This window comes from Miniopterus schreibersii (genome assembly GCF_964146895.1).
Source record: "Miniopterus schreibersii genome assembly, chromosome: 22".
Taxonomy (NCBI): Eukaryota; Metazoa; Chordata; class Mammalia; order Chiroptera; family Miniopteridae; genus Miniopterus; species Miniopterus schreibersii.
This window is the reverse complement of record NC_138124.1, coordinates 5,156,287-5,182,237: the sequence shown is the minus strand read 5'-3', so window position 1 is coordinate 5,182,237 and position 25,951 is coordinate 5,156,287. Positions and strand designations below refer to the sequence as shown.

Here is a 25,951-nt window from a genome sequence, read left to right as displayed (position 1 = left end):
TTTTGATCTGGCTTTGGGTTAGAATGAAAATTATTTTAACAAAATAGTTTATATTGGATTTGATGCACCTGGAGTACCGGGGACAGACAAGAAAGCACCCTTTGTGAGACAGCTCTGTGTACCCTCCCCCAGGATGAGCAGTATGGTGGCCTGGTGGAGACTCTACTCCAAGAGCAGCAAATACGCAGCACCAACAGAATGTGTCTCACACAGAGATCTTTTTCCTATGTTTTGTCACACTCTCTCACCTAGTGCGTGAAACACTTCATTATTTTTTCTCCAGAATGCAAGATGGTGTTTTACTGGGTTTTCAGTTGCTAGCCAAACACTATAAATAATGCAGCTAACTCCCAAGGAACAGTGTCCTCGAGTGCCAGAGGTGCTGGCACACGATTTGCTTCCTTTGCCGGGGGTGTTTCGGCTCGGCTCGCTGCGGCAGAATGACCCCTGTCAGAGTAGAGCTTTAAGCAAGAGGTCAATCCTTTCATTAACATAGGGTGCCGTCATCCTGATTTATAGGGTACATTTCATGCAGGTTTGAAGGGGCGGTCATAAACTTGTTGACTAACCCCACTTAATTCCCTGAGTTAGCATGTACTATATATAATTGGAGGGCTAATGACGCTATTTCTCCTTAGTCCCTCCCTTTATACATTTAAGTCAATTTTCCCAACTGGATTTTTTTATTCTGCACTGGAAACATGATAAATTCTTTGGTAGATGTAAAAATCCTGGCTGTTGAACAAAAGACTAAAACTTCTGTTTCATGTGTTGAATCATGTGCTGTGCCTTTAAGCATCAGGACAACTGGGTAGTTTTTGATTTGTCACACACTCAGATCTTCAATTCCAAATCGCTCAAATGCTGCATGATTCATCTTTGGTCACGGTCTTCTTAGCGGAAATTATCATAATTAATATCTATACAGTGATTTTATAGCCTAAAATGTTTGGTACACTTCACATGTTTTGGGTTTGATTGTAAGCACACTTAGTGACTGTGGGACCTTGGGCTAGATACTGAAACTCTGCCTCAGTTATTTGAACTATTAAATGGGTAATAATGTGATGAGGCTTAAATGTGAATTTTTTAAAGCCCTCAGCAGAGCCAGGGTCCATTTGTCTCTGACAGGTTGCAGCAGTGTCACAGAAACTAGGACATTGTCCTTCATTTTCTTTAAGGGGCTTTGTCTCATGAACATACTTCTCTAGGAAAAAAATACTTTCTAAAATCAACCTTCTCTCACTACTTGCCAGCTTTTACTTGTGCTCTGTCCTGTTCCTTTAATGAAATTGCCTGTTTCCACCACAGTCTTTCACATTTGAACATTTCTGAAAATGTGCATTCCCTGAGCTGCTGTCTGGGACACCGTGTATCATTTGTTAGATTAGAAAAACAGACAAGCTCCAGCCTTATTTCTAAGCTGGGACCCTTTGCAAAAATCCATTGATGTAGAGGGAAAGACTGAGTAAAGGAGGTGACTCAGATATTTCTGAATCATTTTCTGGGGCTGAAGAGTAGACGGGCGATGGCTTATGTAGGAGCCACAATGGGTGGGAAAGCTTCCCAACTCATGTCTCCCGTTTGCTGTGTCCATGGAAGAACATGACGGTGCATCTTGCCGGCTTTTAGAGAATCAGTAGCTCTGACACTGCCTGTGTCATGTGGGAAACGCCAGCAGGACGGCCCCCAGAGAGTCCGCTCCAGGAAATAAATGTGTTGCAGCATTTCTCCTTCCTGCATCAGAGAGGATTGGGTGGAGGCTCCCAGCCCGCCAGGAGACTTACATGGTTTCCGGGTAGAATTTAAGAATAAACCTCATTTTTGCTCTACAGAATCATTTGGTTTTTAAACTTTTCCTTGCTTGCACCCACCCAGAAGATGCCTACAAACGGTAGAGAGACTGCCAGATTGATTGTTTCCCTGGAAGAACTCTGGCACATTAGTGGCGATGATATTAAAAGGAGAGTGGTACCCATGTGATGTTTTCACTTCATAGGCTTCTTTAACGAGGTTTCATTTCCCCCTTCATTTTGCATGGTTATCACAAAGGATCGTATTCACAGGTGCCACTTGTCCTTCGGATCATATGTATACCGTAACTCCTTGGGTGGGAATTGGCCACGTTTCTTATACGTGCCTCGATGGGAACACAGGCATGTAACTGAATAGTTTGCATTAGACTGTGCACAGTTCAGGTCTTCAGAGCTGAACTGTGCCGTTTAGGTGTATAATATGCACCAGATCTCAGAAGATACTTAATCCGTGTGGCCAAAGTTCAGGGTGCGCCTCTGAAAAGCCCGACATCAGTGCTGATGAGGATATTTTCTCTCTTTTCTTAGCTCATTTTCTTTCTTTTTTTTAACCGTGGACATTGGGATGAGAATTTATGGGAATACATTCATTTTCTTACAGTAGTTCTGTTTGGAAAATGTAACATGGACAGATACGTCAGAACAAAATTTAGTCAGGCAAATAGAGTTTTTCTTACTGGTCTTTGGTTAAACTGCCAGGCTGGAATATATGCATAGTTATTAAGTGTGTGTATGTATGTTATACTCATACATACACACTTTAATTTGGGTTAAGTAGTATCATAGTTGAGACCCAAAGAAAAGTAGGAATTTGCTGAGTGAATTAGTATGTGGGAAGCAGGGTGGAGGGATTAGGCTTCTTATCTGAGCTCAGTGACTTAAGTTGATTAAATTGATTAATTGAATGAAATACTTCATAGAGACCACGCTGACGAGCTGCGGGGTAGCAGAGGCAGGCAGAGCAGGATTCAGACGAGCGTATTTGGCGGCCTGACCCAGGGCCTAGAGCAGTGCCAGTAGGGGAGACGCTGATGTTCAGAGAATCTAGAAGACAAAGTCAAAAGGACTGAGGTGTGAAGTCATGGTTCAAGGATGGGACCCACATTTCTGCTTGGAATAATGAGTTAGATTTGGGTACCACTCACCAAATGAAGGGGGGCGTAAGGGGAGCAGCAAGTCTGGAGGAAAAGGTAAGTTTACTTAAGTACTTGTTCCGTTCGAGCTGCCCGAGGGATACCCACCTCCAGGTGAGCAGTGAGATGAATGAGTCTGGAGCTCAAAGGAGAGAGCTGGCTGAAGGTAGAAGTTCCGAGTCACCAGTGTACACCGTGTGCAGGTTGTAGTTAAGAGGTGGGTGGGGATGAGATTTGGGGTGAGCAGGAAGAGAGCCAGGTACAGAATCCTGAGGGGCGCCACTATTCCTGATGCTTTTGCTTTGAAGGGAAAAAGCCCTCCAGCTGTAAATTATGACCATTAAAAATAATTTGCTTCCTGTTTCATACGCTAACAGGTACATATTTGTTGCATGAATTTTTTCTAAGCTATATGAGAATTCTCCATATTCAGAAATAAAGAGGGAAATGTGAATGAATTGCACTGGTCGCCTGGGGAGCCTTTCCGGGAACCACACAGGCTGGTGCCATTATTGTGTTCCCTGTGGGCTGGCCCTTTTCCTTCGTCCTGGTGTGATCTGTGCGTGTTTTTGGAACCACATCTAGAAGATAATAGTAAATGAGTTGAAGTTTTTTCAGCAGTGAAAAGGCAGGGCACCTTTACAGGAGTCCTAGGTTCTCCCCGTGTTCACTTATGGCCTGTTTGTGCAGTTTTTAATTTATTTGACAGAAATCTCCTGGGACCCTGTTTTTGACTATGCTCTGTGCTGGTTGATATTTTTACAGATTTTATTTTCAGTTCACATTACTAGTGTGGTAACTTACTAGATAATCGCTTAAGTGTACAACAGGGTCCTGGCAGCTTGAGAGAATTTCATGCTGCATGTAACATTCAAGGCTCCTTTGGGTGAAAAAAGTTTTAAAGCCACTGATCTAAACCACACTTTTGGGGGATTTTGTTTGTTTTGTTTGAGTAAACAAAAGCCTCCTGAGATTAAAATGCTGATGATTTCACACCCAAACCATGCAGAACTGAGGGGCAGGTCCCAGGTCTTACCCTTACTGGGCTCGTCTTTCCCTCTCACCTGGCTGTTGGTACCATGCATTATAAGTGAACTGGAAGAACACCAGATAGGTAGAAGAAAAACTGTAAAAAGCAGTCTTTTGGAGATTTAGCACTAGTCCCACCTGGTGGCTATTTACGTAGTAGTAACTACAATTTTGATTCTCTGTTCAAAATCTAGAACAGTGTCATTGTAAACATTTTAGACATTTCTCTGTCCTTCGGGAATAAGCCTTTTGTTCTAACTTTTTCTCTGCTGTTTTTGTTCCCTAGACTCCCGGCCTTTCCACACCAGTGCTAGCCTGACGGAGAGGTACTGTACATTCATTTGGCGCTCCTTTCCCCGCAGTGAAGTGAAGGAAATCCACAATGTGTCACTGTATTTCACTAAGTGAACTGAGTGAATTGAGGTCACTGGGTTCTTCCTTTCTCGAGTAATAAATTCAGAACGCTGGTTGGAAGTGGTTTGTAATGAAGCCTGTATCGTTTTTAAATAATGTCTTCAGTTCTTTCTCCATTTCTACTCTTTACACCGTCCTAATGATAAAAAGATTATTGTTCACATTCATTCATGTGAGAAACACTTCTGTTTGATGTTATGAACTTTTTTGCTCTTTGCTTTCGCGTATGGGGATTTTTAATTCTTAAGTCTAATAACATTGTGTGTGTGTGTACACACTAGTCCCTCTTTGTCCAGAGGGTTACGTTCCAAAACCCCCAGTGGATGCCTGAAACCACGGACAATACCAAGCTCTATATATACTGTATATTTTTTGTATACATAAATACAAATGATGAAGTTTACTTTATAAATTAGACACAGCAAGTGATTAACAATAATAAGTAGTATAGTTATTGTTCTAGTTGTATGAACATGGTCTTTCTCAAAGTCTCTTACTGTGCTGGACTCCTCCTCGTGATAATGAGAGATGATACAGTGCCTTTGGCAACAGAACACGGGCATTGTGCGATGCTGTTCTCACATGTTACTGTATCAAACTGTTTTGCGGCCTCTGTCCCTCCCTTACTCCGCCTCCCATTTTCATGGGAGTGCATGAGGTGACTGGCTTGTAGCTGAACTAATATGTTACCAAAATGGTGACAAAGAATTATATAGAAAGTGTTGTAATTTTTAAAAGATAACTTCTCTAGTCTCTTTTTAAAAATACCAATCTTTTTGTTTTTATGTAGTATAACAGAAGAGAGCTACAGCTTCCTGCCACAGAGCCCCTCCAAGAAGGATTCTGAAGGCAAGAGTGGAACGAAAGTCAGTCGTACTTTCAGCTACATCAGGAATAAAATGTCCAGCAGTAAAAAGAGCAAAGTAAGTACCATCACGGGCATTCCTCGTGCGACTCCTGTCACAGCCCGCCTATACCTGAGAGCTAACGAAATCAGGAGGAGGTATGGAAATAAATTCAGAGGTACTCTCTGAAATAGCCTAATATTAAAAAAAATAACAGCAAGAAAAATAAGAGGTAATACCACTAACTGAGTTTTCACCATGTGCTGTGAGGTTTTCATACTTTATCTTACGTAGTCCTTTCCGCAGGCCTGTAAGGTAGAGATGATCTCCCTTTTGTAGGAGTGAGACACTTTACCTGGGTGCATGTGTGCCCCTCATGTGGAGCCAGAGGTTCAAATGCCACACTCTCCACCACGGTGCTTAAATCAGTCATCAGATTTAAAATGCAACTGAGGGGGTTTATGCCAAGATCAGGGGGTTGAAAATATTTATATTCGGGTCTGGAGGTTAGGAAGATTGGCCCCCAGGAAATAACAGGAACTTCTGAAACAAATGTGCATTCTTAGCTCTGTTCCAATCGAGGAGCATGTTGTAGCGTCTCCTCTTCAGTGCTTAAATGGTGGACATAACCTGTACACGTTTTTGTATAGTTATTAATTTTTTTCATGCTCATTATAAGAATAATAAAAATAAGAAAAGTCACCTGTAAAAACCCCATGCAGAAATAACTACTCTTCTTTTTAAAAAAAAAACGTATTTTGCAAAGAAAAAAAAGAGGAGATAACTTCCGTGTCCCCCTGCCCGGGCTGGACTCTGCCTCCCGCCCTCGCGGCGCTGCGTTTATCCACCCACCAGCCGCCAACGAAATGAGACCAAAGCAGAAGTGCTGGGCATGGGTTAGGGAGCTCTTGCCGAGGAAGTACTGCTACACACACGTGTGGGCGTTGTGGGGTGGTATATAAACACACAGGGACATTCTAACACTTAGAAGTAAGGGAGTGAACAGGCCCTGAAGTCAAGAATCCTGTTGTAAACGTGAAGCTCCCCACAATTTTTCCCCCCAACAAACAAAACTACAGGCTTCTGAGGCCCTCGGTTAAGTGGGATAGTAGAAATATAGCTGATGTACTTTACTAGGTCTGTGAATAAAGATCTCTTTCTTTTAGCAAACACTAGGTTTGCTCATCCATCAGAGAAGTGTTCCGCTCAGCCTGCCACCGGAATGGGTTTTTCTCCCTTCTCCGGCCCAGGTACAGACTGGACAGGCGTAGGGCACTCAGGAAAGTTAGAAGACAGTGCCGAGAGCCTAGCGAATTGTTTCTAGAATAATTACATATTTAAGTATTGACTTCACACTTCGCCCTGTTTTGTATGTCAGAAATAAGGTTATAGAGGGAAGGATGCTTGCTGGCATTCTCCGTATCTGCAGCCAGGCTTGAAACAGAGCCTACTTATTTTACTTAACACTGCTGGCTTGGACACTGGTTGGCATCAGCAAAAAAAAATTGGGAAAGGTCCACATAAATTAGCCAAATGTTAGGAGTGATTTCTGTAGTCTCAGCATCCTGCTAGGTGCTAACAAGCTCATGGTCTTTCCCTTGAAAAACTTTATCATCTGTTTGGATGATTTCAGAATGCTTTTGTTGTTTTTTAGTTTGTTATTAAAGTCGAATATTTTCCTCAAACAAACTTTTCACTGGAAGAGCAGTGAGTGAGTTAAGATGCCCCCCTCTGTCATCTCCCAGTGACACGGACTTTTGGGCACAGCAGTGAATTCGCTTGTCGCTTGGGCGAGCTAATACAGACATTAACAAAATGATGTCAGACTGAACTTAGAAACTGCAGCCTGACCTTTAAAAAAGTCACCCCATCCTCATTGTACAGAATGAAGCGCAAAGAAGCGTGCCTCAGGTCACAGAACTAGATTATATTAAGGCAGAACCTCGTGGTCTGACTTCCAGCAAGTAGGATTGCATTTCATGCTTACCCTTAAACAAAATCTGTTACTAAACAGTAGCTTTTTCTTTTTAACGCCTTTAATAATCTCATAGGCCTGGAGTTTTGCTAGTGGGAGGATGGCGAGAGAGGGCAGGAGAAAAGAAGGTAATTTGTGGTAGAGGGAAGTCTGTCATCACTGGCAGAAATTATATCTGTTGACCTCTGTCAAAATGACAACACTCTTTTGCAATGACATGGTTCCTCTTTCCCTCTTGGCTTCAAGATTCGATCTTTGGGGGCTTGTGCTATGTTAGCAATGGAAACCCAAAAAATTGCAAGTCTGTAACCCTAGATTGCAATCTATTTCATATTCTCAAGTGTTTAGAGTACCCCAGTGGCCATATGTATTGCGAAGTTTAAGAGTCACCTTTCATAATTGTAACTGGCTAACTTTAAATAAGATTGTTTTAGAACCTCCAATAGAATAGTTTAGCTTTTGTCCATGTACCGAAAGATTATAAGAAATAGGGGAAATACTGAAGCAATACATACAGAAGCAGTACATTTTTAAGTTATATTAAATACCCTGTTTTTATATGTCATTGCACCAACATTAGAGCGTTACCATGCAGAAGTGTTTTATTCTCTAAACCAGCGATTTTCAGCTGTGAGTCAGAAGAATTTTTAAAACATAACAATACCTGACTATTTAGTCAGAGGCACTGACCCCTTTTCCCTGAGGCTGTCAAACAAAAAAAATCACAACAGCCAACACAACAATAGCCGTCTGGTGTGACTGAATCAAAATTATACCTATTTTTTTGTAGTGCCACAGAATTTTAGTAATTAGATTATGTTTGCCATTAGATGAAAAAGGTTGAAAATTACTGCTCTAAAAATAACACAAAAATAAATGAATAAATTCTTAGTGTGATGATACTAACACTACTGATTTTCTTAGTTACTGAATGTTACTTTTCCATAATGTTAAAAAACTAGAAATCCTTCTTTCATGAAAATGATACACTTTTACTTTTAAATTATTTTTTAAACAGATACTATTAGAACTCATTTAATCTGTTTTTAGTAATCTATTGTGCAATGTAACCACTCCTGCTACCTTTAAGCATTTACTGAAGATTATATAAATCGACACCTAATTCTTAGTAAGTCTAAGAATGTTCGGAAATTTCTACTTTCCTTATAATTAAGCATGATATAGTTATTAACTGAGATATATTACAGTCAGTAAGTAAATTGCTATGTTAATTTAGAATATGTGATAATGAACAATTGTTAAATAATATTCAGAGGCTCCCAAAGCCAGCCGCAAGGTGGCTGGCAAATGGTTCACATTCCTGGATAATACAGTTTGTGTGTAGCACTGGCCTAGATATGTGTAGGATTAGAAATTGAGAGTAATTCTTCACATGTCCTCTTCAGAATTATCAATGAAGTGGCATGAGTTATTAGGTAAATATATTGGACGTGTTTTTGAAAGGCGGAGAGCGTAAACAGGAAGCACTTGCAGTTTCTGCTTTTGTCTGTTAGTGCCTCTGGGAGAGAGTTTGTTTCCTGCTTAGTAAGTTTGCTTGCTACAGTGTTCAAATGCCAGTCACACTAATTTTCTTTTTCCTAAGCCATCCTCTGCAGACAACTAGGGCATGGGTAGCAACGTTTTAGACAAATTCTTAATGTCACTGATGCCTTCTTTGATTAGAGACCGGCAACACGACAGGTTGCGTAATCATAGCATGTTTCACAGTTGTCCAGAGTGTTCTCTGATTTTTAAAAAAAATTGTTTGTCTGAAACAGTAGGTTTAGAAACGTGAAGCAGTATTTTTCTTCATATCATCCTCATGTAGTTGTTACCTGCATCTTTAATCACTTCTGGCTTCACAGTGAGAGCGTTTTGGTAGTTGTTAAACATGGAAAAGTCAGATTTCAGAAAACAGCCCATCATCACTTTACCACAGGTGACTTCACCAAAATGTTACTTAGGAAGGGAACTGCTTTTTATAAAATGAGGCATCTGTTTTTAAATAGGTAAGATGTATTCCTTAGCTCCCACTGTTAAAAAATTGGCTTCAGTCTTTGCCAGAGTTCCCATCTTGCAGCCTAAGCACCGTCCTCAAGCACCTCTTTGCTGGCAGCATTCAAATAGTTAAGCTTGTGTTGAGGAAACCAGCAGCCTCAGCCCTGCCTCCTTCCCTTTCTCAACCAGTCGCCGCTTCCTCTGAGGCTTCTCTGATGGCAGCGCGGAGCTGCTGGGCTCGGCCCCGTGACATGAGCCCCTCCTCCTGTGAGAGCACATTTCCTGGCATGGGGGTCAGTCATGTCGGTAAAATGGGGTCGGTTTTATGAAGTACCCCAAATAACAGTGAGATTCATAGGATCAAAACATGGGGAGGTAAGAGCCTGGCTTCTTTAAAGCACTAAATTCTAATAAACACAGAGAGAGACAATGGAGTGTATTTTTGTTTTGTTTTGTTATGTTTTGTTTTGTTTTTATCCTTGGAAGAACTGCTTTGGGTTGTTGCAAAGGATGAGAATATTATTTATTATTTATTCAGACTTGAAAATCATTGCCGGGTTTGAGGGAGTAAGTTGCCATAGATTTGTTTTACTCTTGGAGCTTGCGTTAGCTTTCTTGAGCAAAAAGTCAGGTGCATTTCAGGTGAATATTTTATGTATGGAAAAGCCTTCAGCAAAATTGAGCTAAAAGAAAGAAATTACTTGAAAAACTCAATTTTTGTTACTGATTTTTATTTTATGTACTGTAGCGGTTACTAATTTCCACTCAAAACAGTTTCCTGTTTTGTAAACTAAAGTAGAGTAGCTTCTCTCCCTTCCTCTCTTGTTAGTTTTTATAGTTCTAAAGTGTAGCAGTTCAGTGCTTAGACTTTTATCGTGCGTTCTACTAGAAAGGACTTTATGTGAATCTTTGACTTAGCAAACATTCATCGTTTCAGTTCTGAGGAGGAAGTTGGAAGACCTGGGTTCTGCCGATCATTTGCTGTGTGATCTTTTGTGAGTCAACAAACCTCTCCAGTCTTGGCAGGAGAAAGACGTGAATGGGAGCCGAGCTTTAGAGTCGGCCTGGTCTGGGTCGTAATCCCAGCTGGGGCATTTATTAGTGTGTGTCCTTAAGTGCAGAATTAGACGTCTCTAAGCCTCATACTCCTCAAATGTAAAATAGAGATGATAAGTCGTACTTGATTCATTGGGTTGTTATGAGAAAAGGCATGTAAATTGCTTGTGCCAGTGCTTGGCACATGGTAACTACTCACAAATCGAGCTGTTATTTATCTTTATTTTCTCAGTTGTAAAAGGGGCAGCATATGGCCACCCTACCTACTTCAGAGTTGCTGAATCAGATGAAATAATGTACGTGGGGGTGTTGATTGAGAATGTCAGGCATTCAGTACTTGTCATTGTCACTGGCTTTGGGGCACTCATTTCCAGGAATTCTTTGATTGCAGCCGTGGTAGTATACTCCCTGGAAAATGGGTGCCCCACAGTGAGTGACGATGACAGCCACTAAATGCATGCTTCCTACCTCTGTGATTTGTAGTTCATGGTCCAGTCGGTTTGAAAGTCAACTACTCAGTTGATATTGATGAACCAGCCGAATGCTCTGCCTGACGGTGCTTCTGTGGGACCTTTGATGGCGAGCACAGGTGCCCCCACGGCCCTTGCCTCCTAAGAGGGGTGTGTCCCTAAAACATCCCTGACTGCTTTAGCTATTTTATTAAGGGTCTAGCACTCATCGCTGTTTATTAAGTTTTCAAAGTTTAAATTCCTCCTCCCCCCAGGTTGAAAATTGGGCCAAAGTTAATGTCTGTGGACCTTGGAATTCTAATGAGTAAAAACGGCACATGAATGAGTGGGGGTGTTTCCTCTCTCTGGCCAGGGTGAAGGAGACAGCCTCGGACACTGCCCTCACTTGGGGTTTGTGACCGGCCTGAGGAGGCCGAGAGGAGCCTCAGTGATTTTTCTTGCTGCTCGGTCACCTTCCCTCTGCCGTCCTGCCCTGCTCCCTGCCCGCAGCCGGCCCTCAACTCCTTGCGTGTGGCTGTGCTGAGGAGCCTGACTGAGGGGGGCTCTCGCCGCCCCCACCCCTCCTCCAGCATAGAAGCCTCTTCCCGGTGTTGGACCTTGGCCGTGGTGGCTGTCAGTCTAAGTAGCTGCTGAATAAGCCGCTGACAGACCTGCCTGGCCTGACCAGTCGTCCTGTGGTTTCACAATTAATGTTCCCAAGTTAACTTGTAAAAAATGGCCTCGGCCAGTGTTCCTCACTTTCGTTCAAAGTGTTCACCCGGGTCCCTTGGGGAAAGGGAAGGCCTCCCAGGGTCCGACTGAGCACTGGCTCTTTGCTTTGGCAGGAAAAGGAGAAAGAGAAAGAGAAAGTCAGAGAGAAGGAGAAGGAGTCCAAGGAGAAGGAGAAGAAGGTCCTCAACGGCCACGCGTTCAGCCCCATCCCCGTCGTGGGCCCCATCAGCTGCGGCCAGTGCGTGAAGCCCTTCACCGGCCGGGACGCCTACACCTGCGCAAGTAAGAGGCGCCCTGCTCCCCCCGCGCCGCGGGCTCGCGCCTCCTCTCCTGTGCATCCCACCCCCTCTCCCTCGTCCACATGGAGGCGGCGTCCTTTTCATGTTTCCCTTTAAGCATCGTTGAAGAAGCGCATCGAGGTGTGGAGCAGAGAGCCTGTCTGTTTTCTCTGAGAGCCCCAATTTCAAACATTCTGTTCTGGTTTCCCTAAGCCACTGCCTGTTCCAGCCTCCTAGGCCCCAGCCGTAAAGCCACCAGCAGGCCCGTGTCAGGCCATCGTGCTCGTTTTTGCTGTGGTGCTTGGGTATAGGCTTCAGCCATCTGCCAACAGCGTGTCACGCAGACTGCCAAGGGAGGGTACCTTTGTGCAGGGTGTTCCAGGCTGACCTATCGCCGACCTGCCGAAACCACCTGGAAGCCAGTCTGTTCACTGAGCATGGTTCCGGGTGTTGATAAGATGCTGCCCTGAGACGGAGGTCAGCTGACGGTTTCTGTCAAGGACCAGATAGCAAGTATCTTAGAGTTCATGGCCGTGCTGGTGAACTCTGCATTTTAGTGTAAAAGCAGCCGTAGACAATGCATAAACCAGTGAGCATGTGTTCCAGTAAAACGTCATTGATGGACAGTGAAATTTGCATTTCATGTAATTTTCATGTGTCATGGCATATTAGTTTGTTTTTTCCGACCACTTAAAGATGTTAAAACCATTGGTAGGTCAGGAGCCAGCTTTGACGCACAGGCAGTCACTTGCAGATCCCTGCTCCAAGGCACTATGTCTAAAAGTTTTGTCATTACACAGATAGAAAGTAATCATGTTTGTAGCACATACCAAGGTAAGTTAAGGAGGCTGTTGTGCCACAAGTGACCCGTCTGGAGATCAGCTGCCAGTCACCCAGAGGGCTCAGGCAGTTAGCATCATGTGGTACCTGTAAACAATTCAGACTAAATGGTGACTAATCAGACTCCAAGAAGCACTTCTTAGACCATGATGTCATGACATTATCTTGTTTTTGGTCATTTGTATGGAGTATCCCCAGTGATTTGTTACAAGAAATAGTTACCTTATTGAAACTGGAAATTTTTTAAAGTTTATTCTAGCAGATTCAGAGTTACTGCAATAACAATTTCGAGTCTCTTTTTCTGAGTAGAACAGCTAACACATAGCCCACAGTGTACCTTATCTGTGCTACAGTGGCAGTGACTTTTTAGGACTGGCTATGTCATTCACATTCTTATAAAATGACTTCTGTGTATATATTGTACCCCAAATGTTGTCTGCAGCCCTATTTGCTTTACTCTTCTATTTAAATAATAATAATAATAATAATAATAATAATAATAATAATAGTAAACCTCTTGGGGACTCTCATCTGAACCTTCAGTCCTCCTTGTGGGCAGATATTACACACATTTTTCTCCCTTCGTGTGTGACTTACCAGCAAATTGAGAACTCCAGCGTAATAAGTTTTATGTGACCTCTAGGAAATGAGAGCCTGTCACTGTCCAGTATCATCCAGTGTTTTTTATTGTGGAGCCCGGGTTCTAATAGGACTCATTCCGAGAATGCCCTTTGACTGTCTCAGTCAGCTTCTCAGTAATGGAATAATTTGGTTGCCTAGGGCAGTAGTCACCAAGCACTTTTTAGTATGCTTATCTGTCATTAAAACATTCTTAGCCTTTACACACAGGGTATATGTATTTAACATAAAAAATTACATACAGGCCCTATCTATACTTATAGAGAGCTCATTCTGGGAATAAGAGAAGTCAGATTTGCTATTTTCTTGTTTGCTGGTTATTAATATTGTTTATATTCACTCTTAGAGTCATAGTTTCTTTGCAGGAATTTGGACACTAAATATGATGCATAAGTTCACTTATTCAGCACCTATAAACTTCCATTCTCATAGCATCAAGTGCAAAGAAATGAGGAAGTGGGGGTGCCTCTGTCACACATCCCAGCCCCCCTCCAGGTGCCTGTTCTTCCCTCTGGAAACCTCTAGTGTCACCTGTAAAGTGGAGCTGCCCAGCAGACAGGCTGAGTGAGGCACCAACATATCAGCCCATACAGTAACTCCATTTCTCCTTAACCAGGATGAATGAAAGCTGTAAACTTTGCCTCCTGTCTTCCAGAAAAATCACTTTGTGAATCCCTCCTGCAAAGTACCTGTTCTCCATGTGGGGAGCACTGGTCTTGGAGAAAAACATGGAGAAGTCGTATATCTTGGTTGGCAGTATGAAATCGAAAGACTCAGAAAGGAACAGTTTGGTAGGGCCTGATTGTTACCTTTATGCACCTAAGGTTCAAAAATACATTTTAAATTTGCATACCAGCGCCCCTCAAACCGAGGCACTCCTTGCCTCAGCTGTAGCTTAGCACTCAGCTCCAGAGGCAGTGCTGAAATGGGCTCAGCATTTACTGGCGGCATTAAGGTCGGCATGTGACAGTGTGCTCAGCCTGCCACTTACAAAAAGATGAGGGGAAGTCAAGGCTTGAGAGGAAAGGAACAGCGTGTGGTCATGTTCCCAAGGAAGCAAAAGCAGTAATGTAACTCGCTGATTCTCTCCAGCTTCCTGAAGAACAGCCTGCAGTGAGTACCTGTGTGTATGAAGCACCGTCTCTTATCTCGGCAGGAAATGGAAAACATGAGTACTGTGGTGACTCGTATCTTTTTTTCCCTTCCCTCCATCCCCTCTCATGTTCAGGATCTTCCCAGGAGTCTCAAGAAACGTAGCAGCCCTCCAGTTGGTCATTTGCCTCCCTTGTGCTCTCAGCTTCCCCTCGTATAACTCTTTCTGAGCCCTGAGCCTTGTGCCGTGAGCAGCTCTCAGCCGGGTGTGACTCGTGGTTTAGAAAGATCAGCTGTGCAGTGTGATGGTGATGTGATGGTGGGCACTCACCTGCTGCCAGATGTCTTTAGTCCACTTTAAGATTCTTTTCTGCATGCAAATACTAAGTGTTTCAGTAGGACATCATGTTTTAAAGCAAATCAACATCTCTTGACTCCACTGGAATTAAAAGCTGAGTCCCTTATGCTGATTTAGGTGGAAATGGTCATGATCACAGACACCGGGAAAGGCAAGGAGCAGAGCCTCCAACATAGGTCCTTTGGAGCCTACTCCGGGGGGCGGGGGGACAACAGAGAGCAAAGACTGAAGCCCCTCATCAGGACCTCAGAGTAATGTAGGAGAAACCTGGCAGGTTTTTTGTTGTGTTTCATTGCTTTTTTTTTTTAGCCAAAACTCAGCTCTTGATTTAGGATCAGGTCCCCTTAATGGGGAGAGGAGAGCAGAGCCTTCAATTCTCCTTTCTCCAGTTACGTAAAGCTTCCCTTGAGCAGGCGGCTGTTCTTTCCAGCGGCCACAAGTAATGTGGTCTTTGGAATGCTTGGCGGAGTCCTTCAGAGGAATCTGTTATGTTTGGGTTTTTGGATCTGGCCAGTGGTTCTGTTTTGTTTGCTTTAAACAGATGTAAAATGATATTGAGATTATTGTTGATTCATTTTCTGTTGTGTTAGCAGCTTCTGAGTACTTTTGTGGTCGGCTGTTTCTCTTGATTAAAAAAATAAACAAGTAGACCAGCTGCAATCTAAGTAGGAAACCTAAGAGTTTAGACTATGTGTCATGGTTGGGGTTTTGCTTTGGGTTTGATCTGGAAAGACAGCTTTCTAGATAGACGTTTTCTGATCTTTCCAGTATCAGGACTACGTTCCTTACGTAAAATAGTAAAATACAAGTGATTGATTAAAGAAAAGAAGTCATTGTTTAGGGAAAAGGGAGATTTGAAAGACGAGCCTAATAAAGTCATTTTTTCCTTAAGTGGAGAGAGCACTTTCATTTTGTGTTCTTTTCTAATTAACTGAATTTTATTTATTTTCTCTTAAAAATACCAATGTACAGGTTGAAGTCCTAGATGTCTGAACTTGGTGATGATCCTTAGCCACAATAAGCCAGAAAAAAAATGTTTCTACATGTTTCAAATCAGCTCCCCATCTCACTGCAGCATTTTGTTTCATTTTTGTTTACCAGCGTTCTTATGAAAACTGCTGTTTCATGAGCACTTCAGCTCAGGTGATCTGGCTCTGTTTTGTGGCCTTCCTCTTGGTCTGTACATTGGCACTGTGGCTGCTACCCCAGCTTTCAGGCGCATCTGCCAGGCCTTTGTATCTAAGCTCTTTTCGTCCAGACCAGGCAACCTCTCTCCCCGCAGAGATGTTTAACAGGACATGGCAGAAAGAATTTTAGAGCATGCATTTCTAAATTGCTCATATTTAAGTGTTTTTTGTTGCTTGTATTGTTTTAGTTTGTGTGGTTAGATTGGAAGGATGCACCTTTCTCTCCATAAGTAATGTAATTCTTTCTTTAACCTGGATTTCCACCGGATTGATTTTGCTGCTCAGATCTGTCCACTAAGTAGAACAATGAGAACTAATGATCAATGGACGAGTTATCACAAAACCCCTTCCTTCAGGGCCCTGACTTTGTAGAACTCAAGAAGGTGAGTCCTTCCTTTGGTGGGCAGCCCCTGAATGTTCGCTCCCGTCTGGAACTTTAGTTCATTTCGGTCTGGCCACTCCTCTTAACCGTTATAAAGCCTCTTTTCTTAAGAGAGTCTCATTGATGGGCTGTTTTTTTTTCTGCTGAAAGAGAAAGAATGTTCAGTATATAGCAGTTAACCGAAGGGTTGAGTTGGTTGATGGCAGAGGTTGAAGAGAGCAAAAAAGCAGCAGTTCCCCAGTGCTGCGGGGTTTCCTTTCTTCCCTTTTGTTCGATGCTGCTTCTCCCACTGGTGGCAAAAGAAGTTGAAGTCTGGGTTGTTTGCTTTTTAAGTTGAGAGGAGTCTAATTAGGATTCGGCTATGTTCCCATAAGCCTCTGTGCCAAGACCTCTTTGAAGAACTTTGAAAAATGAAGGCATATTGCTTACTGCTATTAGGAAATCGTCTGTAAAAATAAACAAGAGGCCAAATAATTCTTTGCCCTCCCTAACAACAAGATATGGTTTGTGGCACAGAGCTTGAAAATGTATTAGCCTTGTCTCCAATTCTTGTGTTCTTGGTAAATGTCTATTTTCCAAAACAGAGAGTAAGGTTTTAGCCTCATGACTTTGGCTGATGTCGGCGGGGCCACAGTTTCTAAATCACCCACGCACACCACTAAAACCCTTGCTGTGAACTGAGTCCAGGGCAGCTTGGAAACAAGTTGAGTGGTTTTCAAGTAGGTACTTGAGTTTGTTAAGCAGATGTCCATCCAAAGTATCACTAAGATTTGTGACCATATTATAGAGCATATTAAATACTCACCTGGGTTGTGGTTTTGGGGACATGTCTCAAAAAAGTGAACATGTGTGAAAAGTTGTTTACTAGAAGCTTTATTTTAAACATCATTTCTGCCTTTATGATTCATCAGTTGGAGTTGTCTTGAACATTGGCCTGAGAACTTGAGTATTGCTGATGTCTGTTTAAAGTAACAGCACCACTCGCTCAGAGGCTGCGTCGCTTGGTTCTCTGTGGGATGATGGAACTCTCTGGGAGGAAGGAAACAGATGCAGCCTGACTGCAAGTGCTGCTCACAGTGTGCTCGTCTTTCAGTTTTGTAGATGAGAATTGGTGACAAGTTCTCAAGCAAGTCCACTGCTTCCTGTGTTGCCCTCAGATGCCTAAAATACTGATTTTCATCAAAACGAAAGAAAATGCACTTTTGTAACTGGAACATAAGACAAGAAAACCTAATTGAAAGTTGTTTTAATTTATCACAAATGTGATTGATACGTTTTAAAGAATAAGGAACTGTTTATAAAGAAATACAGGAGAGAACTGGGAGCAATAACAGAGTTTTGACTGAGATAAAACCTTCCCGGTTTCCCCTCTTGTTGGTTTCCCGAGTGAACCTTTCCCAGGAGCGTGTCTCCTCATGCTGCTATTGCTAAATGAACTTGGGTGTCTCTTTTGGTTGGTTAACGTTAAAAAAAAATGGCTTGTGCTCCTTTTAAAAAATTGTTGATATCTCACATACTGTAATCCAGATTGTGTCGTGACAGTTGGCTTTTTTTGGGTAGAATTAGACTGCAGTCTAAAGTGGACACGAATCGGCACCATGAGCCAGCACTGCACTAGAGGGTCCCTGAAGATTCGGCAGTAGATGAAGGCTCCCTGCCCTGCAGGGGCGTCCAGGGGAGGAGAACCTGTAAGATAATCACAGTGCAGTGCGAGTGGTCACGTTAGGGAAGAGACCTGTGGACCACGTAGGCACTGAGGAGCAGCTGTTGAGGAAGGGGTGGGGGAAGGCCTTTGGGGTCTGGGATTCTGACGGTCTCCGTCCTAGTATCATCCCCTCCCCATCACTCTATTCCCCCGCCCTCCCGCTCTGCTCCATCCACATGTCTGAGCTAAGAGAACATCTTGACCCATAGTTAGGGAGTTGACAAAGGCAGGAGCTGTGGCACTTCCTGAATCTGTGTGCAGCGTAGCTTAATGAATGGCATCTGGTTGATTTTCTCAGGCTGTCTGTTCCCTGGAGAGGCGGTTGTCATTGGGTGTCCCCACAGACGGACATTTTGCTTCTAGTCCACCTCTGGCCTTCCTGGCACAGTTCTGGTTTCTCACTTCATGGCTGCAGTGAGCGCCGGTGACCCTTCTGAGGCACAGAGGGCTGGGTTTCTACATCACTGGCCGTTAGGCCCAGAGAGTGACAATAAGAGTTGAGATAAAATCGTGTCCTTGGCAAACTGTGGTCTCTGCTTCATCTTTCAGGAAGTCTCCCATTTTTTCTTGAGTCAGGGCTCCCAGAGGTGCTTCGGGTAGTTCTCATGACCTTTCTTCCGGGCCTGTTTCCTTGGGGTGGGTCCCAGGTTAAAGGACCTAAACAGATTTTCCAATTCACACTCTGCCTTTGACTTAGCCTACACATTTCATAGCCCCTTTGACGGGGGCTTTATTGATGTATTACTGTGGTCAGACTTGCATATTGATGGCAGACACTTTTAGTTTTAGTTTTGGTAGCCTTTCGGCTTCCTGCCTGAGGAGTTCCAGACTTCTGGTCTTTGTTAATCAGAAGTCACATCTGCTCCTGTTTTCCCTCCTCCGAGTGACATGACACGCCTGCTTCCCAGAAGGATTGCAATCTGTGCTGTTGTCAGTCACATTCTGACATGTGAGGACTTCACTCTACTGGGGCCACAAGTCAGAACCTGGGATCTGTTTGTCTTCTTAATGTCACCTTGGTGGTTTTTTTTTTTTTTTGCTTTTCAGATTGCAGTGCTTTTGTCCATAAAGGCTGTAGAGAAAGTCTGGCCTCCTGTGCAAAAGTCAAAATGAAGGTAAGACATTTCTGACTAAACCAATAAAATCTTCAGAGCTGGGAGAGTTGAGGTTGTGGGTTTTGTTTCTTTTAATCACTTGGTGCTTTTTCTCTCTTAAGTAATTTACTCTCTTTCCAATTAACACACTTGGGATTCTGTGGCTTTTGGAAAATAAAATGTTTTCAGAACTTCTCCATGTTCAGTCTGCATTTCTCTGAGGTTCTCTTTGTGGCACTGTTAGGGTGGTTTTCTTAGCCTTATCTGCAGACCTTCTCTGCTACTCACACACTGGCTTCCTCGTTCAGGACCCTGAGGGCGGCAGAGGGGAGTCAGGGGCTTCGCCGTGCTGGTGGACTGGGGAGTGCTGGGGTTAGATGCTTGTCTGGCAGCCCTTTCCTCGCAGGGTTCATAGAGATGGCTCTGATCAGATGACCCGGATGGGAAGTCCCAGCTGCCTGGCGGTACCTGCTTGGAGCATGCATGCTGAGTAACTGTGTAATCATGTGCACTGCTTCTCAGGCAGCCCTTAAGAGAAGAGTGTGGGTTAGGGGGATAGCTTTCAGGCAGCCTGTGTGTTGGAGTCACCCACAGTCCTTTTGTTCCTCATCTGAAGAGTACTGGTATCTGGCTTATCAGTCCTTAAATGTTGAACAGATGGATGGCAAGTGGTCACCCACTGGAGCTGAGGGACTGCTGCCTCCTGTAGGCACAGTGCCACCTCCCCCTACCCCCACAACTTGCCTCTGTCATTTGTTACTTGCCTGACACCATAGGGTTTGAGTTTGTGATCTCAGATAAGACTTATCACTATTGTGAATGTATGAGAAAAATAAGGAGATATAGTATCTCCCGTATAAGAGAGTATAACCTAAAAGGGGGATTTCCTTTTCAAATTGGAAGTGACCTGTTTTCACTCATGAATTATCTCAGACTTACTGCTTCAGTCTGTAATTTCTTAAAGTGTGGCTGTTACATGCTACAAGAGTCTTAACTAAAAATAATACTTCACCTAAGAATTATTTAGCACCTTAACCGCATGCTAGTCTAGTCACTGGAGAAGTAGAAGAAAAAAAAAAGGCATAGATGTAGGTGCTGAGGGACCAGCCTGCTAGTGGGGACTGTGGACGAGCAGACAGTGTGCGCAGGATGCCGAGGGGGTGCCAGTCACTGCCGCAGGTGAGAAGTGAGAACTGGTGGATGGCTTTGCCATGGAGACCATACTCAGATTGTCATGAGATAGAAGAGTGTCCTGCCTGTGAAGGCGAGATCATTCTAGGTGAAAAGAGCATCTGTGGAATCAGTGTGGCAGGCTCAGAGGAGAGCCGGTGGCGGGGACCGTTGGCAAGGGGCAGAGCAGGGAAGTAGGAGCAACTGGCTGTCTTTCTCCTCCGGGCTTCTTGAAACTTGACAGAAGGTAAATAAAAAATGCAGCCCTTCCCGGCCAGGCGTGGCTCAGCGGTTGAGCCGTCGACCTAGGATCCAGGCGATCGGGGTTTGATTCCCTGTCAGGGCACATGCCCGGGTTTGCGGGCTCGATCAGTGACTCTCATCATTGATGTTTCTCTCTCTCTCCCTCTCCTTTCCTCCCTCTGAAATCAGTAAAGATATATTTAAAAAACAAACAAACAAACAGCCCTCACGTGTCTATTTTCTCTCTCTTCAGCAGCCCAAAGGGAGCCTTCAGGCGCATGACACGTCCTCGTTGCCCACAGTCATCATGAGGAGCAAGCGTAAGTAGCTCAGCCTGCCCCCTCGTAATTCTTCCTGACTCTGGGGTTCAAGACTTAAACATACTTATGTCATACTCATTTGTTATTAATCAAGATTTGAATACCTATCTGTAGTAAGCTATAGAAGGCTGCAGATTTACTGACCAGAAGCTTTACATTCTACCGTCAAACTCCCTTGGAAGGCTATCTGGTTAACGTGTGTATTAGCTTGAAAGGCAGCGCCACGCCCTGTGGCCCAGCTGGTTGAAGCTTCGTCACATACCCCGGAAGGTCGCAGGTTCAGTCCTTGGTAGGGTGCATGTGGGAGGCAACCGATCGGCATTTCTCTCTCACATCAGTGTTCCCTTCCCTCCCTCCCTCTCTCTTTCTTTCTCTCTCTCTCTCCCCCTTCCTCTCTGTCTAAAAAATAATCTGTGAAAACATATCCTTGGGTGAGGATTTAAAAAAAACAAAAACCACCGTGGCCCTGTGTGTCTAAGCAAGTGGTCCCTGTGCATCTTGAAATTCCTTCAGTGAGGAAGTTGACAGATCTGCTTTTTATGCCCCACAGTTGCATGAGCCAAACGAGATCTTGCTTATTAAACTTAAAAACTGTGAAGTTTTTTCTTTTTCGAAGACTTCAGGTGGTCCACGTAATAGCGGAGATCATACTCCCATTCACATTGGGAGATTTCCACCAGTCTCTGCAAGGCTCCGCTGTGGTTATACTTAATATATTTCCCTCTTTCTTACTAATAATTTTTTATTTTCCTATTACAGTTAACATACAATATTGTTACATTTCCCTTTTTTATCCTCCATCCCCTGGGACTCCTTTCCCCTCCCTAGGGCCTCCTGTAGTATGTCTGATATATATCTTCTAGTCTGTCATATGGATATCTCTGAAAATACCCATTCTGCTTTTCCCCCCACTCAATATCATTTTGAGATCGATGCATGTTACAGTTTGCAAGCGCTTGTTTCAGACTGCTGCTTGGTGTTCTTTCAGAAAGATATACCATATTTTAATTACCAGTTCCCCTCAAGACAGATATCTCAGTTGTTTCCAACTACTGCCATAAATAATGCGGTGAAGAGTATCATCTTAATTGGCTCTGTGGGAACCTGTGTGCGACTTACCCTAAGGTGGCGTTTTTCAAGTGTAGTGCCTGGATTAATTGGAAGTGCAAATTCTTGGACTCTACCCAGACCTACTAGGTCAGAAATTCTAGAGGTTTAGCCCAGTGGTCTGTGTTTTAATAAACCCTCCCAGTGGTTCTGATGCACACTCAGGCTTGAGAACCACTGCTCTGCAGGCTCACCTCGTTTTATTGCACTTGGCTATATTATGTGCTTCACAGATGCTGCCCTTTTTACAAATTGAAGGCAAGACCCTCCACAACAAAAAGATTGCAACTCACTTTGTCACGATACCCACTTTTTGGCGGCGGTCTAGAACCAAGCCCACATTATCTCTTAGACCTGCCTGTACCTATTTGCTCTAAGCACTTCCAGATAGCTCCAAGCAGGGCTGTACCAGTCTGTACTCCCACAGAGGAGTGTGAATTCCCTTTAGATATACAAAGTCCCAGTTACTGTCAAACTTTGCATGCAGATGAATGAGAGAGAAGTTCTGTCACTTTAGCCAGTGATCCAACCCATTCTAACACCTTTTACAAGTCTCATTTCTTTAACTTCTTCTTCTGTTACATCCCTCATTTTAGAAGCCTGTTTTCTTTCACATTAGATAAAATAACATCTTTTTAAAAATACCTGTTATTTGCCGTATTATGTATATCATCTCTGACTCCCGCAGTATTATTCCCGTGTCACTCTGCCGAGGCAGTTTCGTGGTTAGGAGCCCAGACTGTGGTTTCGGGCTGAACGGTGGGGGTCTCCGCATCTCCATTGAACAGCCATGTAACCGGGGGCATGTGCTAAGCTCCCCCATGCCTCACTTTCCTCTGTAAAAGGGTGAAATAGTATCAGCGGTGGGGGGCAGGTTTAAGTGAGATCAGCCCTGTGAAGTACTTAGTAGTTGGCCTTCTGAAGTCTTAGCTTTTGCCACTAACGCCATCATCACAAATAGGCAGGCTCAGAGGTACGCAGTAACTTACCTGAGTGGAGATGGATTGGTTTCAGGCGAGGGAAAGCTGGTACTTTCACCCTCTGTGAAAGTAAAGTTCCGTGTAACCTTCTGTGCCCTGCATGGATGACTTCATCCTGCTCTCTGGACTTCTCACCCACCCCTTTGGCACATCCCGCTTGCCGCCTCCTTACCTCTTTTACCTTAATACTCAATGCTGCATGGTTATTTCTGCCTTCATTCATTCAGGTCCCTTCGCCAGAATGGCCTTTCCTCCCGACCTGTCCATACCCTTACTGTTCCTCAAGAACCAGGGTTTCTTCCTCCATCAGATTCAATCTGGTCGCCAACTCCCTCCTGACACACCAGGGTGTGCTCCAGGCTCTTACACTTGAGCGGATTCTGGTTTCTGTTCGTTGCCCTTAGTCTCTGTTGGGTCAGGGCCCTTGTGTGCTTCCTGCAGGAAGGATCTGGTCGTGTTATAGTGTAGCATGGTTCTGGTATTTTATTGTGCCACTTTCTAAATAGAATTTGAATTGGAAGTTAATGATTTTGTGGATATTTATTAAGTCAAAAACATCCTGAAATACTGTGAAGTCATAACAGCTGCCCCAGTCTTACTTCCTTCAGCTCCTGACGCTCCTGGGGATGGAGTCATAATGCAGTTCATATCTGGGGCAGGAGCTTACTTACCAAGGAAAAATCATTTTCTACCCAAATGCCAGTGTGACCACTTTAGCATAAAATTAAAGCCCCAGGTTCCTCTTTGGTCGTGTTCAGGAGAAATTTGCAGTTTGAGAACAAATGAGCTATATGATGTTAAACAAGCTTTGCATTTCCCTCATCTGTAAATTCAAGGATTCTGGTCAGAATCTGTGTTCTTGAACAATGTGCGGAAGAATCATTTGTGGAGCTCGACCCATGTGTAGACCTCCTGTTCCCACCCCCAGAGGAAGAGGGGGCTGGGAATTTGCATATCTAAGGGCAACTCAGCTGCTCCTGGCAGGTACCCCCAGAGAGCACTGGCCTCAGTTATCTCTAAGGTTCCTTTTATCCTTACAGTTCTTTCAACCTTACTTTAGTTTGAATTAGCTTAATGTTCACATATATAATATTTTCACACAATTCTTCATTCTCGCTGACTAATTTCAGTCCCACCCTATAGGTAATAACTCTTTTTAGTTTCATATTTACCGTCAAGTTTCTTTCTTAAAAATAAAGGAAATACCTATTTGGATTATTTCCTTTTAAAAAAAATTGCAGTAGCCCATTGTGCATTTTATTCTACACCTTGATTTATTTTCCTCCTTAATATATTATCTTTGACATCTGTGTGAATTCATGGAGGGTGTCCTCATTTTTAAAGATCTACATACTATTCCATTGCATGGCGTACCATGATTTATTAATGCATCTTCTTTTGATACTCATTTGTGTCATTTCACACACAAACAAAGTATATCTTATAGAATAAACATATCCCGAAATGAAATTACTGGATCAGAGTGTACAGGCATTTACAATTTTAATAGATACTGTCGAGTTGTCCTCCATAGAGCTTTTCACCCAGTCGCATGCCTGGGGGCACATCTGCGTTAGGGCAGTTCGCTTCTCTTCAGCATTTGTCAGGTGAGTGCGTCCTGGTGGGCGTGGCTCAGTGAGGCATCAGTTGGTGTCTTCTCTTCCTTTGCAGCCTCGCAGCCCAAGGAGCGCCCTCGGTCCGCAGTCCTCCTGGCTGATGAAACCATTGCCGCCCCTATGTTTGCCAACAGACGGTCCCAGCAGAGCGTGTCGCTGTCCAAAAGTGTCTCCATACAGAACATTGCCGGGTGAGTGGGGATTCAGAGATAGCACAGTTGACATCTAGGTGATGAGTGTAATCATACCATTTGACAGTTTCATTTTTTTACTAAAAATGTGTAAGATGATGGGTTGTGGAGCAGCACACTGGAGTGATTCAGATGAGTATAGGATTACATTTTGATCTGTCAGGGCTGCCATTCTGTAACAAGGATCCCCTTTAAACACCATCATTGGGCCCGGTTATCCTCTGCTTTTGTACGTGATTACCCCGCTTCTAAAGCCCCTGAGTTTTGAAAGGGTTATTCCTAAATCAAAAGAAAAAGTAGGAATAGGAAAAAAGATGATTTAGTTCTGAATAGTTGCAACCACTAATGTTTTAGACATCACACTTTCCTATTGGTTAGATGAACCTGGTCTTTTGGTTTCTATTTTAATTTGTTTTCTCTCCTTGCCTCTGGACTCTTAGGTCAGTTCTTTGGGCCTGAATAATGGGCCAGTTATTACTTGTAGGTTCCCACCCACTCATGGGCACCGGCTTCCTGTGGGATCCCTACAAAAGTTGCTATGACCCCTGAGTGTTGATGCCTCATGATTAGCGCAGGGCTGATTGTGATGTTACTGTTCTGGGTGAGATGCCTGACTTCCCATGAAATGTAGGACTCATAAATCTGGCATCTCTCGTAGCCTAGGATGGAGGAGAATCCTTACCCAAGGATGTAAATCTCCTTTTGTCTTTCTTTTTTCTTTTTTGGTGTGTGTGTTTTATTTATTTTTAAAATATATCTTTATTGATTTCAGAGAGAGGGAGGGGAAGAGAGAGAGAAACATCAGTGATGAGAGTCATTGATCGGCTGCCTCCTGCACGCTCCCTGCTGGGGATCGAGCCCGCACCCGGGGCATGTGCCCTGACCGGGAATCGAACCTCGATCTCCTGGATCCTAGGTTGATGCTCAACCGCTGAGCCACACCGGCCAGGCTGTCTGTATTTTTGAACCTCTGTGTTGGCTATTGTTTCCTCCTCAAAAAAAAAAAAGTTCCAGGTATTTTTATTTTTTTTCTTTATATTGTCATTATGTAAAAGGCTTCTTTTCCAAGGCATCAAAATTGGTTTACATTGTGACTTTAAAGGCTTGCTACTGTCTCATATCACAGACAGTTACTGGGTGCCTACTGTGCTCGCTTCTGTTGGGGTCAAGAGAACAAAAGAATAACCAATGTCACCCCAGTAAATTTAATAAAAATTTTTTAATTAAAAAAGAATACAGTTTATTATAAGTGCTCAGTCTCTAGTTATTTAGGGAACAGGAGGAAAAGCACGGTGGTTAGACAA

At 43.5% G+C, this 25,951-nt stretch overlaps 1 protein-coding gene across 10 annotated transcripts in view; it reads left to right on the top strand.

Moving 5' to 3' along the window:
• Positions 1-25,951, top strand: part of AKAP13 (A-kinase anchoring protein 13) — a 201,514-nt gene that overhangs the window by 150,857 nt on the left and 24,706 nt on the right. For all 10 annotated transcript variants that reach the window (XM_081124333.1, XM_081124332.1, XM_081124327.1 and 7 more), the window contains 6 exons: positions 4,263-4,302; positions 5,181-5,313; positions 11,559-11,727; positions 18,974-19,041; positions 20,687-20,753; positions 24,512-24,647. In XM_081124333.1, the coding sequence (XP_080980459.1) occupies positions 4,263-4,302; positions 5,181-5,313; positions 11,559-11,727; positions 18,974-19,041; positions 20,687-20,753; positions 24,512-24,647 (613 nt within the window). The remainder of the gene's footprint in view (positions 1-4,262; positions 4,303-5,180; positions 5,314-11,558; positions 11,728-18,973; positions 19,042-20,686; positions 20,754-24,511; positions 24,648-25,951) is intronic.